General features: G+C 37.9%; 2 protein-coding genes across 2 annotated transcripts in view; one reads left to right on the top strand and one right to left on the bottom strand.

Moving 5' to 3' along the window:
• Positions 1–5,376, bottom strand: part of LOC124605398 (bridging integrator 3-like) — a 62,135-nt gene extending 56,759 nt beyond the window's left edge. Inside the window, exons 1-2 of the mRNA XM_047137043.1 lie at positions 5,191–5,376; positions 4,942–5,049 (exon numbers count right to left, since the gene is read on the bottom strand). Of these exons, the coding sequence (XP_046992999.1) occupies positions 4,942–5,049; positions 5,191–5,198 (116 nt within the window). The 5' untranslated portion in view covers positions 5,199–5,376. The remainder of the gene's footprint in view (positions 1–4,941; positions 5,050–5,190) is intronic.
• A 1,125-nt stretch (positions 5,377–6,501) lies between these two features.
• LOC124605399 (uroporphyrinogen-III synthase-like) overlaps positions 6,502–15,027 on the top strand; it is a 37,737-nt gene continuing 29,211 nt past the window's right edge. The window contains exons 1-3 of the mRNA XM_047137044.1: positions 6,502–7,012; positions 8,763–8,960; positions 9,122–9,405. Coding sequence (XP_046993000.1) covers positions 6,820–7,012; positions 8,763–8,960; positions 9,122–9,405 — 675 coding nt within the window. The 5' untranslated portion in view covers positions 6,502–6,819. The remainder of the gene's footprint in view (positions 7,013–8,762; positions 8,961–9,121; positions 9,406–15,027) is intronic.

Raw genomic sequence — 15,027 nt, 5'->3', positions numbered from 1 at the left:
ATCAGTTTTACAAAGAAAAACTGATAAAATTACAAGTGCTGTCAAGCGAAAATTGGAAGAATCTTTCCATAATCCTCAGAATGGAAATAGTACAGAAAATGTACAAAGTGAGTATGATATACTTATTACCAAAATGAAAGAAAAATTCAAAGTTTCCAGTAAAGATGACAAAATTAAGATAATTAGCCTCTTGCCAAGATCATGGTCAAAGAAAAAAATAATCGAGGAATTTGGTGCATCTGAATACATGGTGAAGTTAACTAGGCAGCTAGTTATGGATCGAGGTATCTTACCACATCTTTCGAAAAGACAAGGTGCCAACAAAATAAGTGAAGTTGTTGTTAATAGTGTTAAAGAATTTTACGAGGATGATGACAATAGTCGCATGTGTCCTGGTAAAAAGGAATGTGTTTCAACTTGTGATTGACAATGTTAAGGTGCAGAAGCAGAAAAGGTTAATTCTTCTCTCGCTGAATGAGCTCTACAGCTTCTATAAACAAAAATACCCAGATAACAAAATCGGCCGCTCTATGTTTTGTGTTCTACGACAAAAGTGGTGTGTTCTTCCGGGTTCATCAGGAACTCATACTGTATGCGTTTGCAAGCATCATCAAAACACAAAGCTTATGATGGAAGGAGCAAAGCTTAATGCAAATTATAAAGACCTGATAGCTTTCATGGTATGTGATATTGATAATGAAAAATGTATGCTTGACATGTGTGCAGGATGTCATGGACCAGATACCCTACTTGATATCTTAAAAAATGAACTTGACATCTTGCCTGATGAAGTAGTTTTCAAACAATGGGTACAAACTGATAGAGTTGAGCTTATTACACAGGTAATGCCAAGTGAGGAATTTTTACAGTCTCTTGTTGATAAGTTGGTGCTTTTAAAATCCCATCACTTTATCTCAAAAGCTCAAGCTCAATATTTTAAGGAAACGAAAGATAACCTGAAAGAAACCCACTGTTTAGTGATTGCTGATTTTGCAGAAAACTATACATTTACAGTACAGGATGAAGTTCAAAGTTTTCACTGGACTAATGCACAAGCGACACTGCACCCGTTTGCCATCTACTTTAAAAAAGAAGACAACGTGTGTTGCAAATCTATTTGTGTAATTAGTGACCACCTAGAACATAATACCACAACTGTGTATGCATTTCAACATCACCTCATTAGAGAAATTAAGAATATCATACATAATGTTGAAAAGATAATCTACTTTAGTGATGGAGCAAGCGGCCAGTACAAAAATAAGAAAAACTTCATTAGTATCTGCCAACACAAAACTGATTTTGGTTTACCAGCAGAGTGGAATTTCTCTGCCTCATCACACGGAAAGAATTCTTACGATGGGATAGGTGGAACAACAAAAAGAGAAGTTACACGAGCTTCCCTTCAAAGACCTTACACAGAACAGATCCTGACTCCACACGATTTGTTCAAATACTGTCAACAGAATATTACTGGAATTAGATATATATTTGTTTCTTCAACTGAAATTGAACAAATCAAAACAAAGCTGACTGAGAGATTTGCTTGTTGTTTACCTTTGAAAGGAACAAGAAGCTATCACAGATATGTTCCCATAAGTGACAATCAAATAAGATGTTTTGTTACTTCCAAAGGCTCCAACTTTGATGATCACCAAACTTCAATACTTTTTACAAATGTATCATCTTTTACAAATAACGATTTTGTTGTTTGTATGTATGATGAGAAGTGGTGGCTTGGAAAAATTGAGAAGAAAAGTGAAGATAACAATGATGTTTTAGTGCATTTCTTTCACCCTTCTGGTCCAAGAACTGCCTTTCAACTTTCCAAAAATTGCGCTGCTTGGGTGCCTGCAAATAAAATAGTACGAAAGCAGACTCCACTGGAACTCACACCAGTGTCTGGTAGAACACACAACATAACTGATAAACTATGCAATGAAATATCATGTTTGTTTAACTCCCTAATGAAAATTGCAGCTGGCAAGTATTTATAACTGAAGTTTTAAATCTGTATACATGGAGAAACATTATTATGTGTATACTGTACGCAAGTGTAGTACAACAAATGTACCGTTAATTTTAAAAATTAGAACTCTTACCAATTGTTATCTCTGCCCATTGTTATTTAAAAGTAGAAATATTTGATCATTTATTGTATGTAATGATTTAAACATCATTTGACCAATGTCAACTGTAATAATTTCAAGCCCTTGTTTGCTAACTTCCACTAAAATTTGCCCAACCGCCTTTGTAAAATTGCTGCCAGAAAAAAACTATGACTTATAAAAATTTTTAAAACAGTGTTTAGTGAATGTCTGCCTATAGGGAACTCATGATAAAAAAAAAAAAAATCAAGAAAATCAAAAATGTTAAGCAACAAATTTTATTCATATTGGGTGATTTTAAATGGATTGACCCCTGCCAGCAAGAGAGACCTTTGCTTTAGAATTTCTTGCTCGCATAGAAGTGGAAATGATTGGCTGTGGAAGATTTTGTGGACAGACGAAGCCCACTTCCATTTGACAGGCTATGTCAATACACAGAATTGTCGAATATGGGCAACAGAAAATCCACACGCAAATCAACCAGTACCACTTCATCCTGAAAAGGTCACTGTGTGGTGCTGGTTTAAGGCATCATTCATCATAGGGCCATATTTTTTTCAAACCGACAGGTGTTTCCATCCTGTTACCTGTACCATCACTGGTAAGTGCTATGAGTGTCTTTTGAGCAACCACATCATTCCAGCTCTCTACCACCGTGGATGTATGGATGGGATCATTTTTATGTAAGATGGTGCACCTCTGCACATTGCAAATCCAGATAAGCAGCTGCTGAAGCACCATTTCGGAAATGCTAGAATTATCAGCCATCATTTCCCTACGGCCTGGCCATCCTGATCATCTGATCATAACTTCTGGCTGCGGACCTATCTGAGAGATGATATGTCAGTGTTCCAATTGTGAACTTAGCTGCATTGAAGGCACACATTGTGCAACATATACTGAACATGACCCCGGAAACACTTCTATCAGTTGTGGTACAAGCTATTTCTCGATTTCAACTTGTTGCAGAAAATGGTGAATAGCATATTGAACATGTTTTGTGCCAGTCACATGGAAAGTAATAATCCGATTTGATTTTGATTGATGCTTTTTATGCAGTTTTTGGCCTCAGGACAGTTAAAAACTGATGTGATTTATGCTTTTTATGCAATTTTTGGCCTCAGGGAAATTAAAATCCGATCCAATTGTTGCTTTTTGTGTGGTTTTTAGCCTGAGGACAATTAAAAACCGATTTTCCCATCCGATGTGATATGACCTTGCCACGGTGGATGGGCTTATGTAACTAATAGTATCACACCTGTACACCATACACACAGAGTAGTGCTATTTGTTTAATGTCAACTTGCAGCTTAGGCATTGTTGTATGATTCACTTGTCATTTGTAGTCAACCACTATTAAATTATGTTGCTTACACTGGCATCTATTGCTAGCTTTTGTAACTATTTATCTTTCTTCTGCCATATGTTTGCCCCCTTCTCCGATAATATTCCACTGTGATTTGATCGCATTCTGAGCAGTGGTGTTATTTCTATCATGGTTTGAAAGTTTATCTTTAATTATAATCACCCTGTATTTTGGGAATTGGTAGTTCAGCCTACATAACACACAAATCATTACTGAAAATAGGTGCACCTGTAAAAATATATAACTCAATAAATAAAGTTGAAATGTTCCAGTAAACTGTTAGGGCTTTTAAGTAATTTGAAAATATGTCCTTGGCTGGACCCAAAAAATATGGTAATATGTCCTGGATTGGAAGAATAAAATGGTGAGCCTACACATACATGATCCTCCCCCTGTATGGAAGACATTATTCTTTGCCATCTCATATATGAATAATGTTATATGTTTCTGGATCTCAAACCCAGTGTTCAGTGATTAATATTTCTATAGTTTAAAGATGGAAATTCAGCTCCAAAATGGTGTACAATGATTATTTGTGACTGACACTTTAGCCAACTGTTTTGATGAAACACTGTTAGATCTGTTTGAGTTCCTGTGTTACTTGCCCATGTGGTTTCTTTGAGATTAACGTACGTAACAAGAAAGCTTTTTGCTATAATTGAATCAAACATTCATGGGCTGACTAGATAAGTTTAGCAGGGCCACATGCTGTAGAGGTTTATTCTAAAAAATGATCTATTCTTCCAATCAATGACAACATGTATGTGATCATATGACCCCACGATCAAACCACAATGCTTTTGCTCATGAAGCCACATCTATCGATAGTCCCAAATGATTCCAGTGCAGCATGCCCACCATCAGCCATCATTAAATATCATCTTCTTTCTGTTGCCCTGCATATACACTTCATGATGCTATGAAGGCATGGTTCATAATGGCACCATAACAATTCAACTAAGTGCAGCTCTCTTGAATAATATACCCAGTCCCAATCAAAACTATTTCCTGTCTCACCCACTATCACTACCTCTTTACTTGTGAAATCCCTATATAAATGCCTTATAATTCCTCTTATCACTTGGTTCACCCTGCACTGGGTTACAAATTCTACTGACCTGGTACACTGACCCTAACATTTCCTGCAGCTCAGAGTTTACACCTCAGCCACGCCTACTTCCTCAACATCAATACATTCTTCTTCTTTACATTTTTCACACTTACATCGCAGTCACTGCTGCATATTCCATACACCTACATACATTATTATCACAGTGTTCAAAGAACAAATAAATGACGTTCTACTTTTACCTAATTGAGATGTCAAATTCGTTCACATATTGTTACACGAAAACAGGTCTAACTAAATATGCATTAACTAGAAGCCAACAATGCAGTTTTTTGTATACCCTGCCATACGCAATTTTATTAGTTAAATGCGTAAAGTAATTAATGTGTCGGACATACTGCTGCAATCTGTGGAACATGACATCCAGCTCCTTGTCATCAGCTTTGCTTATAACTTGTGGAACCCATGTTGGCTTCGTTGTCAAGTAATTCCTTTTCAACGGATTCCTGAAAGACAGTGTATCCGTCATACTCGCAACAAACAATATATACAACAATCATCAACTCCAACAATTCGCATATAATCATCAACTCCAACAATTCGCATATCAGCTGTTCTGATAAGAATAGTTTCTGCATCATTCGTACCATGTCATTTTCCTATCACTCCTCTGTTCTTTTTTAATACAGCAGCACTTTTCACAACAATGTCAAAAGCTTACGGCACACAACAATCCCTCGATGTCCACCCCACTGCAATGTATACGTCCTTCCCTACTCCAGTTAACTCAATCGAGTCACGGAGCGCTGGGAGCAGTATGCGTCGGGGGCTTTCGCCAGGTAGTCATTTGTTTTTTTTTTGGGTGCAGCCAACCTTTTGCTTAGCTGTGTGTGTTCCCGTCTCGCGGCACCTACGAACTGATTTCAGCGCGTTGTGTTCTTGATTACAAGTTCTTGCGTGTATAGGACCGTTTTAATTGCATTGTTACTTGTATTCTGCCTGATTTTTGTTCATTCGAAATATTGGGTGCGGTAAATGATTCTGTTGCGGCTTTAGTATGAATATTTTATTATGCCGGTATTACACTGTCAAATTAACTTTGACAAAAAAAAGTGAACAAAAGGTTCGTTTAAGCAGCAGCCAGACAGCTTGACGTCCATGCGCAGAGCTGAAAATGCGTGTAAGTAATGTCTCATCCCGCTTCTGGTTAGTGGGAATGTGGCTGTACGGTGTACAAGCAGTGGGAGCAAACTGCCAGATTCGCGCATGCCTCGCTTCACGTGAGTCGAGTTTAGTTTATGGCGCATTTTTCAATCGTTTCGAACTATTGCAGTTCCCTCTTTCACGTTTACATTTCATTGTTAATAGTAAGGAAAGTATATCAGATGCTTATCCACCACTATGCCCGGGAATCTATCCAGAAATGGGACGAAAAATGCAACGACCAAACACGGAATTCTACGACGTCGTAGCTGCGCATGAGCAATAAAGCATGCAAATTGCAGAATGCCGAATGGTAGCTGCTGAAACGAACCTAAATATTCATCGTATCTCTATTGACAAAGATCTTTGACATGGCGTAGGCAGGGATATTACAGAATGAAAACTTACTACGTAGCGAGAAGGAGAGGTAAACGTCAAATCTTTGTCACAGGATCCTGAAATGACAACTGACACAATAAACGAAATAAATGTCCTGAAACCAACTTCTCAGAAACATCCTTTGGAGAGTGTATTAACAACATTCAAATTCCATAAATTTTATTTTATTTATTTATTTATTTTTTTTTTTTTTACTCACACTACGTAGTGGTTCTCTGAAGACACTTTTCGTTATAAATCAATAAAAGTGCAACATTAATGGAGAAATATTGTTTTACGCGATAGGAAAACTTTGCCAATTATTTCGGTGCGTAATGCATACATATATTGCATGTAAATTATCAGAAAATAGGGGGGGGGGGAATCTAATGCGTACCTAATTATAATAGGAAATGTAAACGCTATTGTATAGCTGTAAAATTCAGAGTTTTGTCTAAACATACCATACAGTCCACTGACATTCTGGTCACAGACGCAGAACAACAATTTCAGGCCGATGGGGAGGGGCTTGGATTTAGAACTTTTCCATGAGTAATTGTCGCCGTCATAGGTGTTTTAAAAACAGTCAATGTTTACGTCACTATGTTTATACATGTACAAAGTGTGATCTGTATGAATGAGAGGGTCGGCCTAGCTTTATTGTGTGTACATGACTATCGCTTAATCACTAGGTTATGAAAACGACTAGGAAAGAAATCATAATTTTCAAAGCGCCCGCAGAAGACGAGGATAAAAATGGAGAAGATGCTTACAAGGTCACCTTGGAGGAAGCCGGTATCACAGCACATATTGTTCCAGTGTTAACGTTTGAATTCTTTGATTTGGATAGATTGCGTACAAAACTGCAATGTCCGGAAGAATACTCAGGTATGCCATGTAAACTAAGAAAGGTACTTATCACTGTAAATTTCTGATACATGTAAATTAATTTGGTTGTGTGTTACCTCCGATGTGTGGTTAGATTAGCTACTTGATAATTTTTCACGTTTTAAGGCAAGCAGCATAATCAGTTATTACTTGACATTTCGATATCGTCATTGTTTATTTGGTTTGACATTTTGATGATTTACATACACACAAGTGTCTGCACAGTAACATTTGGTGTAGGAGCATGGTCGGTAAAATATTGTAAACTCTAATTATCTGATATTTTCTTTGTGTGTTAAGTCATTTTACTTAAGGCCTTCTGTGTACTGTAAATGCAGGAACATAATGTTAGTTTATGTGCAGAGCAGATTTGCAACCATGTTTAAAGGTACAATTTCAGTATCCTTACACAGGATGCGTTTTCCTTTACACTTTGGAGTATAATTTGCTCCTAAAGCCATTTTTTGCTTAACGCGTTAGTCTTGTTTTAATGTAGTGTGTAAAGCCCCACTATAAGCTTTAGCACATATGTAATTTAGGTCGCGCTGTAAACTTTGAGTGCAGATATTTAGAGAAACACTCACAAAGCATAAAGAGTAATGATGTACAAAGCAGGAAAAAGACATATTGATTATCAGAAGAAATAATTGTGGAGGGTAAAACCGTAGAGTCAATGGAACTAATGGATAGTGGCTTTTAAAGGTGTAAAATATCTGACAGTGGTAAAGTGAAGAGAATATGAAATGCATGCAGGCATTTTTAATAGCAAGAATATCTTCTGTAACAAAGAAAAGTACGTCCATCTAATATAGACTTTAGTGCCAACAAGCCTTTTTCTGAAAGCATTTGTGCAGAGTCCTATCCAGAAATGAAATGTGGATGATATACAATACAGTCAAGATGACTTGAAGCTTTAGAAATATGGTACTAAAGAAGAATGCTTATGATTAGCTGACTAGATCGGATTACTACATCTACATCTGTACCCTGCAAACCACCTTGAGTTGCATGGCAGATGGTACATCCCACTGTAGCAGTTATTGGGGTTTCTTCCTGTTCCATTCATGCATGGTGCATGGGAATAATGATTGTTTGAATGCCTCTGTGTGTGTAGTAATTATTCTAATCTGACCTTCACGATCCATGTGTGAGCAATATGTAGGGGGTTGTTGTATATTCTTAGAGAAATCATTTAAAGCCGGTTCTTGAAACTTCATTAATAGGCTTGCTTGGGACAGTTTACGTCTATTTTCAAGTCTCTTCCAGATCAGTTCCTTTAGTATCTTTGTGACACGCAAATGAAGAGTTACTGATATCAATTGGGGACAATGATGTATATGGCACAACTTGACTAAAAGAAGGGGTGAAGGAATAGTCGATTTGATAATTTATGAAAGTGGAAAGGGGTGAGCAGAATAATAAAGGAAGATCATGGATTGACTACAGTAAGCAGGCTCAAAGGACTGTGAATTAAAATAGTTAGACAGTGAGGAAGACACTTGCAGAGGATTGACTAATGTGGAGAGATGTGTTGAGCCAAATTGAAGATCACAACAATAACAACCATTTGATGCAGAATGCAGGCACGTAATTTTTGGACCATCAGTTACAAACTGTATTAAAACATAAATACTGCAGCAGATAATAACATATTGTTATAACATTTTTCACGTTCAGATAAGTTTTATAAGACGTTTCAGGAATTTGTGAAAGTTTGAAAAGTTATTGTACAAATTGCAATGTATTGCAGGGTTGATATTTACAAGTCCTCGTACGGTTAAAGCAGTTGCTCTCTCTCTGGAAGGGAAGACACCATCACATTTTGGATGGAGAAATGCATATGTCGTAGGTGAAACTACTCGTAATGTTCTACAGAGAGAACTGACAATGGAAGGCAAGGGAAGCAACACTGGACATGCTGTTGCTCTTGCTGAATTTATTCTTTCAGGTATGTTTGTTGACAGTATGGCAAGTTGCCTTTATAGATATGTTGCCCCATGAGATAAGTCTCAGCGTATTAGTTCAAACACTACTGATTTTCCCTTCAGAATGTAACCAGAGAAAATATTTGATTTCAGTGACAGCACTTTTTCTCCACTTGTTTCTCAGAAATGCAGGGGACAGAGGGCAACCACCTGCCACTGCTCTACCCCTGTGGAACACTATCAGTAGAACCTGGAGGTGATCGCCTAAGTGGTGCGTTAGCAGTTGGTGGCATCCATTTGGATCCTGTGCCATCATATCGCACTTGTCCGCATCCTGACATTGAACAAAATTTGAGAGCTATAACAAAAAAAGGACTACCAGAAATGGTTGCCTTTTTTAGCCCATCTGGAGTTCGTTTTGCGGTACCTGTGTTTCGGAAACTGGGGATTGATTTGGCTGCACTCAAGGTTTGTTGACATAATTTTTCTTGAAAAACTGAGTGATTATGTATTAATTTATATAATAGTTGTGTTTGTCTCTAGTGATTATTTCTCCTTGATAAATGAAAAATGTGATTTGCAACTCATTGATTAAATGTGGAGCATTCTTCTGCCATTACATGAAAAATTAAGCACTTGCCATGAATAGAAAAATACTGGGCTTTTTTTCATTAATAATGTAACACCTGCAGTAAGATTACAGTATTATGAAAAGAATGACTTGCTACTTACCTTATAAAGGGGATGTCACGTTATAGAGAAGGTGTTGTGTTGGCTACAGGCACTGCAAAAATACAGTAAAATGTGAGCTTTCAGCCAAATGGAGTGCTTCTAAAGTAGAAATAGAAGGGGAATGGGTGAGGGGGGGGGGGGGGGGGCAGAGAGAGAGACTAACAGGTGTGCTGGTGGAATAGAAGGCTGTGTAGTGCTGGAGTGGGTGATTAGAACGAGATAGGTGGGTGAAGGGCAGGCAGGGCTTAGCAAACATTGAGGCCAGAGTGGTCAAGGGAATGTAGGATGTATTACTGGAGAGTTCCCACCTGAGCAATTCAGAAAATCTGATGTTGTTAGTTAGGATCCAGATGGCACAGCTTGTGAAGCAGTCATTGAAGTGAAGCAAGTTGTGTTTGGACCACCCAGTTGCTGAATACGCAGCCCTACACAGTGAATGCTTTACAGCCTGAGCCATCTGGATCCTTTCTTCCATCACCAGCTTTTCTGAACTGTGTAGGAGGGAACTCTCCCAGCAATATATCCAGTGTTCTTATAACACCCCCAGCCTCAACCTTTGCAAGTCCCTTTCCTTCACACGCCTATCTCCTTCCTTGCTCCCACTCAAGCACTACACTCTCTTCTATTCCACTAACAGACTCACTAGTTTCCCCCTGCTGGCTCAACTTGTATCTTTTTTTCTCTCCTCTACTTCTCTCCTTTTTCACTACGTTCCTCCCCCCTCAAACATCCTGACTGCACCTAGCTACCATACCCTGCCCACCACCATGTTTCTGCATGCTCCCACAAACAGCACTACATCCTCCCCCATGACTATCCTTCTATCCCTTACCCTCCCCGCCCCAGCCTCCTCCTTATCCTCGACACCCAGATTGCTTCTTCCATTGGTGCTTACGTGAATGTGTGTGTGTTATCTGTTAGAACAAGGCCATTTGGCTAAAAGCTCACATTTAGCTGTCTTTTTGTTATGCATGTCTGTGCCTCAACATCTCCACTGTAGGATGAGTAATAATCTGTTCTTTTCTTAATATTGTCTTTATTCCATCCTGGATTTTACAATTTTTAGTGTTTGCTTGAACTTATTCCATGATTTCTTTAAATGATCTTTGGTGAAAACAAAGATGTTTCCTTCACCAAGTTCATGATCAATGGCTTTCCTCATTCCTCAGTTGAGTGAGAAGTGCATCTCTAATAACTTCAGTGTAGACGTCAAACTACATGCACCATTTCTTCATAATTTTTCCCTATTGTCTTTACATGGCTGCATTACACAGATGTAGCATTTTTAATGCAAAGATGCACTGTATGCTGAGTGACTAACTACTTCTTGACTGCAATAATCAGTGCATGCATGCGTACTGCAAAACGTATGTTCAAGTAGCAATTCTGATTATTTTGAACAGTTTTTGACCAACAGTAACCTCTTTGAGCTGCGAATCATGTCTGGCAGTGGACAGTTGGCAACTGTCAAAATGAGTGTGTGGGTTTTCCTCGAACTACAACTCACTGTCATTTGCACAGCTGGATATTCATTTAATGTTCTGTGGGTGTGCTGTTTAGAATTATCAATTCATCTTCAAATTTTATTTCATGTTGTAGCTAAAGAATAAAAATGTTGGATGTAGCCTATTAAAATCACGAAAGAAATAACTTTGAATAAATTGCCGTGATTACAAGCAGAAAAATTAAACTTTTCATTCATTTATATTGATATCTAATTCTGCAGAATTTATAAACAATATAGTAGATTGGTAGTGTTGGTTTTGATATTTAATTACCCATAAGTGAGAGTTCGTTTACATATATTAAATCAGTTTTCTTACAACTGAAAAGTAAAGATTTCCAGAATAACAAGTGTAACACACAGCACCTTTGTAGAGCTCTGCAAGTTCATTCAACTTATTTCATTCCAGCACAGGTATCACTTTCCTCCCTCTATTACTAACTGCATACAAATCCTAACAGACAATTCTAGATACTTCACTTGATACTGGTTTATGAAACTTTGTCTTTCGCAGGACAGTTGGCGTCTCTCTTCAAGCATCTGCCAGTTGAGGATTTTCAGCATTTCTGTCAGTCTCTTGTGTAAATCATACAAACACATGACCATCTGTCTTCCCTTCTTTGTATACATTCATTATCCTCTGTCGCTCACATTTGGTGTGGGTGCCACACACTAGAGACATTTTCTAAGATAGGACAAGTGAAAGTATCCCTCCTGCTATACCCATGATTGGGACTATACGATAATTCCATTTCATATCCCCTCATGTTGTTACACCCAGGTGCTTGTATGAGTAGACTGATTTCAAATGTGATTTATTTTATTGATACATATCCTCATAGTACTACATCTTTGCAACAATTTGAAATCCTATGAAGATCTGCGTGGATTGTCACCTGCAGAAAGTGTGAGGTGACTGTTAATATTCCCTACCAGGTCATTAATGTGCAATGTGAACAGAAGGGCTCCCAACACACATCCCTGGGTCCAGGTCTGAAGTTAATCTGCTTCCATTGATGACTCACATTTCCAGATTACATGCTACATCCTTCCTACCTAGACATTCTCAATCCAGTTGTGATATTTGTTTGATGCCCCACATTATTGAACCGCTGTTAATAATGACTGGTGTGGTATGGAGTTAAATGTACGTTAGAAATCCTTCATCCACCTGATTACCTTAATGTGAGAAAAGCTTAAGTTGGGTTTATCATGGCTGAGGCTTTCAAAATCAGTGGTGGTGGCACGTGGGAGGTTATTCTGTTCAAAATATCTCGTGATGTTTAAGCTCAGAATATGTTATATGATTCTACAACAGATGCATTTCATTAATGTTGGACAGCAGTTTTGAAGATAATTTCTGCTACCCTTCTTGTAAACAGTTGTGACCTGTGCTTTTGTCCAGTCACTATGCATAGTTTTCTGTTTCTGGAATCTACAGTATATTATGATTAATATGGGAGGTAACTGCAGATTCAATGTAAACTCTTGACAGCAATTCTATTGAACCCTAGAGACTTGGCTGTACAGGACTGTCAGGACACTAACTTGGGTACCACTGACAAAATGGATCTGAAGCCATGAAGCTTGGTGATGGTGTAAGTCCTATAAGGCAACATACTTTTCCAAACAATGTATGACTTGACAGAGATCTTGTCAGTGGTAGCCGGTTGTCGTGTGCCAATGTGCTACAGCACACTGTGAATATTGCACTAAAATTATACCATTTCTCTTTGAATGTGAATCCAAAATTGCACTAAAATTATGCCATTTCTCTTTGAATGCAAGCCATAAATTGCACTAAAATTATATCATTTCTCTTTGATTTTGAGTCAGAAATTGCACTAAAATTACACCATTTATCTTCAGATGTTTGCTGGTATGCAACAGAAATGAACAAAAACGTGTTTTGTAGTGCTCTCTTCACAATAACTATAATCCAGTGTCAAGTGCTGAATGATGGTCAGCCGTGCTACGATCACCTCAAACGAGGGACGCAGCTGTCTGATTTCAGGTGTATGCTCTGATGTGGCATTATCCCTTCTGGCACTGTGAGTGTTACTTTACTTACAGCACCAAGTCAGTATTTTTCTTTGAAACTGCATTTGGAATATTGCACAACTGTACAGCATGAGGGATTTTTGAGGAACTGTCGTCATAACCACACTGAGGCCAAGTAGTTCAACATGCCAATTGGCAATTTGTGGACCTGAGTTTGATTCCTGCTATTACAAACATCCCCTCTCTTAATGTTGAACTATTAATTGTAGAATTTAAATATATTAGAACAATTCAATTTATGCATGGCAAATTAACGTATGCAATTTAGTTACTATTACTACCCTTGTAGGTCAAAAGGCTACTGGCTTTCCAGTAGATCCTTGGAGGAGAAAGTGAAATTTAAAAGAGTTAGGGAGGCCTACTTTGAATGTAAATCTAACAACAGAGGGGCGTGGGATGAAGCTCACTGATTTGACTTACGAATCACTGAAAATGTCACAGCACTTGCAAAATATTTTGATCAGCTTCTTAATTGTAGAGAACCAATCCGTAAGTTTGAATACTCAAACATTCATGTGAATCTAGAAAAACATTTACCCTCAACGCTTAAAGAAATTGAAGAAGTTACTAAAATCTGATGAAGCTAGTGGAATACACTCTATTACAGCAGAATTTCTGAAGTTGTCTTTACCAAAAACTAAAAAATAGACTAAAATTAATCTTTGAGAAAATTTGGAAGACAGAGCAATTCCCAAGAGAGTAGAAGGTGGCCTTGGTACATTCACTGCATAAGAGACGCAATAAATAAGATATTAACAATTACAGTGGTATTTCTTTGCAGCCATTTGCATATAACACATTTTCCAAGATTATACTAAACAGAGTAGAAACAACACTGAAGAGTAATTTAGGTGAATATCAAGGTGGTTTTAGGAAGGGCCTGAACAAATATTTAATTTGGAAGTCAGTCATTTGCCACAGAATTTGAATGATGTTCATTGATTTCCAATCGGCCATTGAGTCCATTGAAAGAAACTATAGATAAAATGAAACTATGTAAGTTGAAGCAGCCTGATATCCCTTTCAAGTTCCTAGAATATTTTGCTGAGTGGGCAATAGGAAAAAGTACAATGCTCTCTAAAGCTTTACATGTAGAGTCTGAAGGCCTTTTAAGGAGACGTAATCATGCTGTGGCCGAATGGTTTAATCCATGGACTGGCAGATCAGGAACCTGGGTTCAATTCCCATGGTTGTCAACTCCCCCCTCTTACAGTGTTAAACTATTGATCATAAAATTTATATACGTTTAAACAGTTCAGTTATATGTAAAATTAATATACTGGCGGGAGGCCACCACATTGTAGCAAATTGGTAAAATTTAGCATGAGTCGCAACTGGATCTCAGTTGTAAAAGCCAGCATTATGGTTGTTCAGGAAACATTCCATCTTTGAACAATAGCCCTGTCATCCCTCTGGAAAAGCCAGCCATGCAGTAGTTTCTCCATCTGAAAAAGGAGGAAGAAGTTGCTGGATGCCATGTTAAGAGAATACAGAGGGTGAGGCAGCATGGGTGACGATGCTGTGCAGAAGTAGCTGGGGTATTTTGGAACAAAAACACACCCTTTGTAGTGACGAGACAACCTACTGCTTTTAACAGTCGATTGACCAAATGAAACTAGTCTCTGCAGCCGTGTGAGCTGTTTCAAACATTTTTCATTCACTCTTAGTTTTTAAGTGATTTCAATTACTTTTTCAGGTTTTTCAGTTATACATGAACCAAGACTAGGGTTGCCAACTTTTCTGGAAACCAGTGACATATCTTAGTTCAAGGAGAGCTGAATAAAAAGTATATT

This window comes from Schistocerca americana, chromosome 3 (genome assembly GCF_021461395.2).
Source record: "Schistocerca americana isolate TAMUIC-IGC-003095 chromosome 3, iqSchAmer2.1, whole genome shotgun sequence".
NCBI lineage: Eukaryota > Metazoa > Arthropoda > Insecta > Orthoptera > Acrididae > Schistocerca > Schistocerca americana.
Note: the sequence above shows the minus strand (reverse complement) of the source record. Positions and strands in the feature narration are given on the sequence as shown.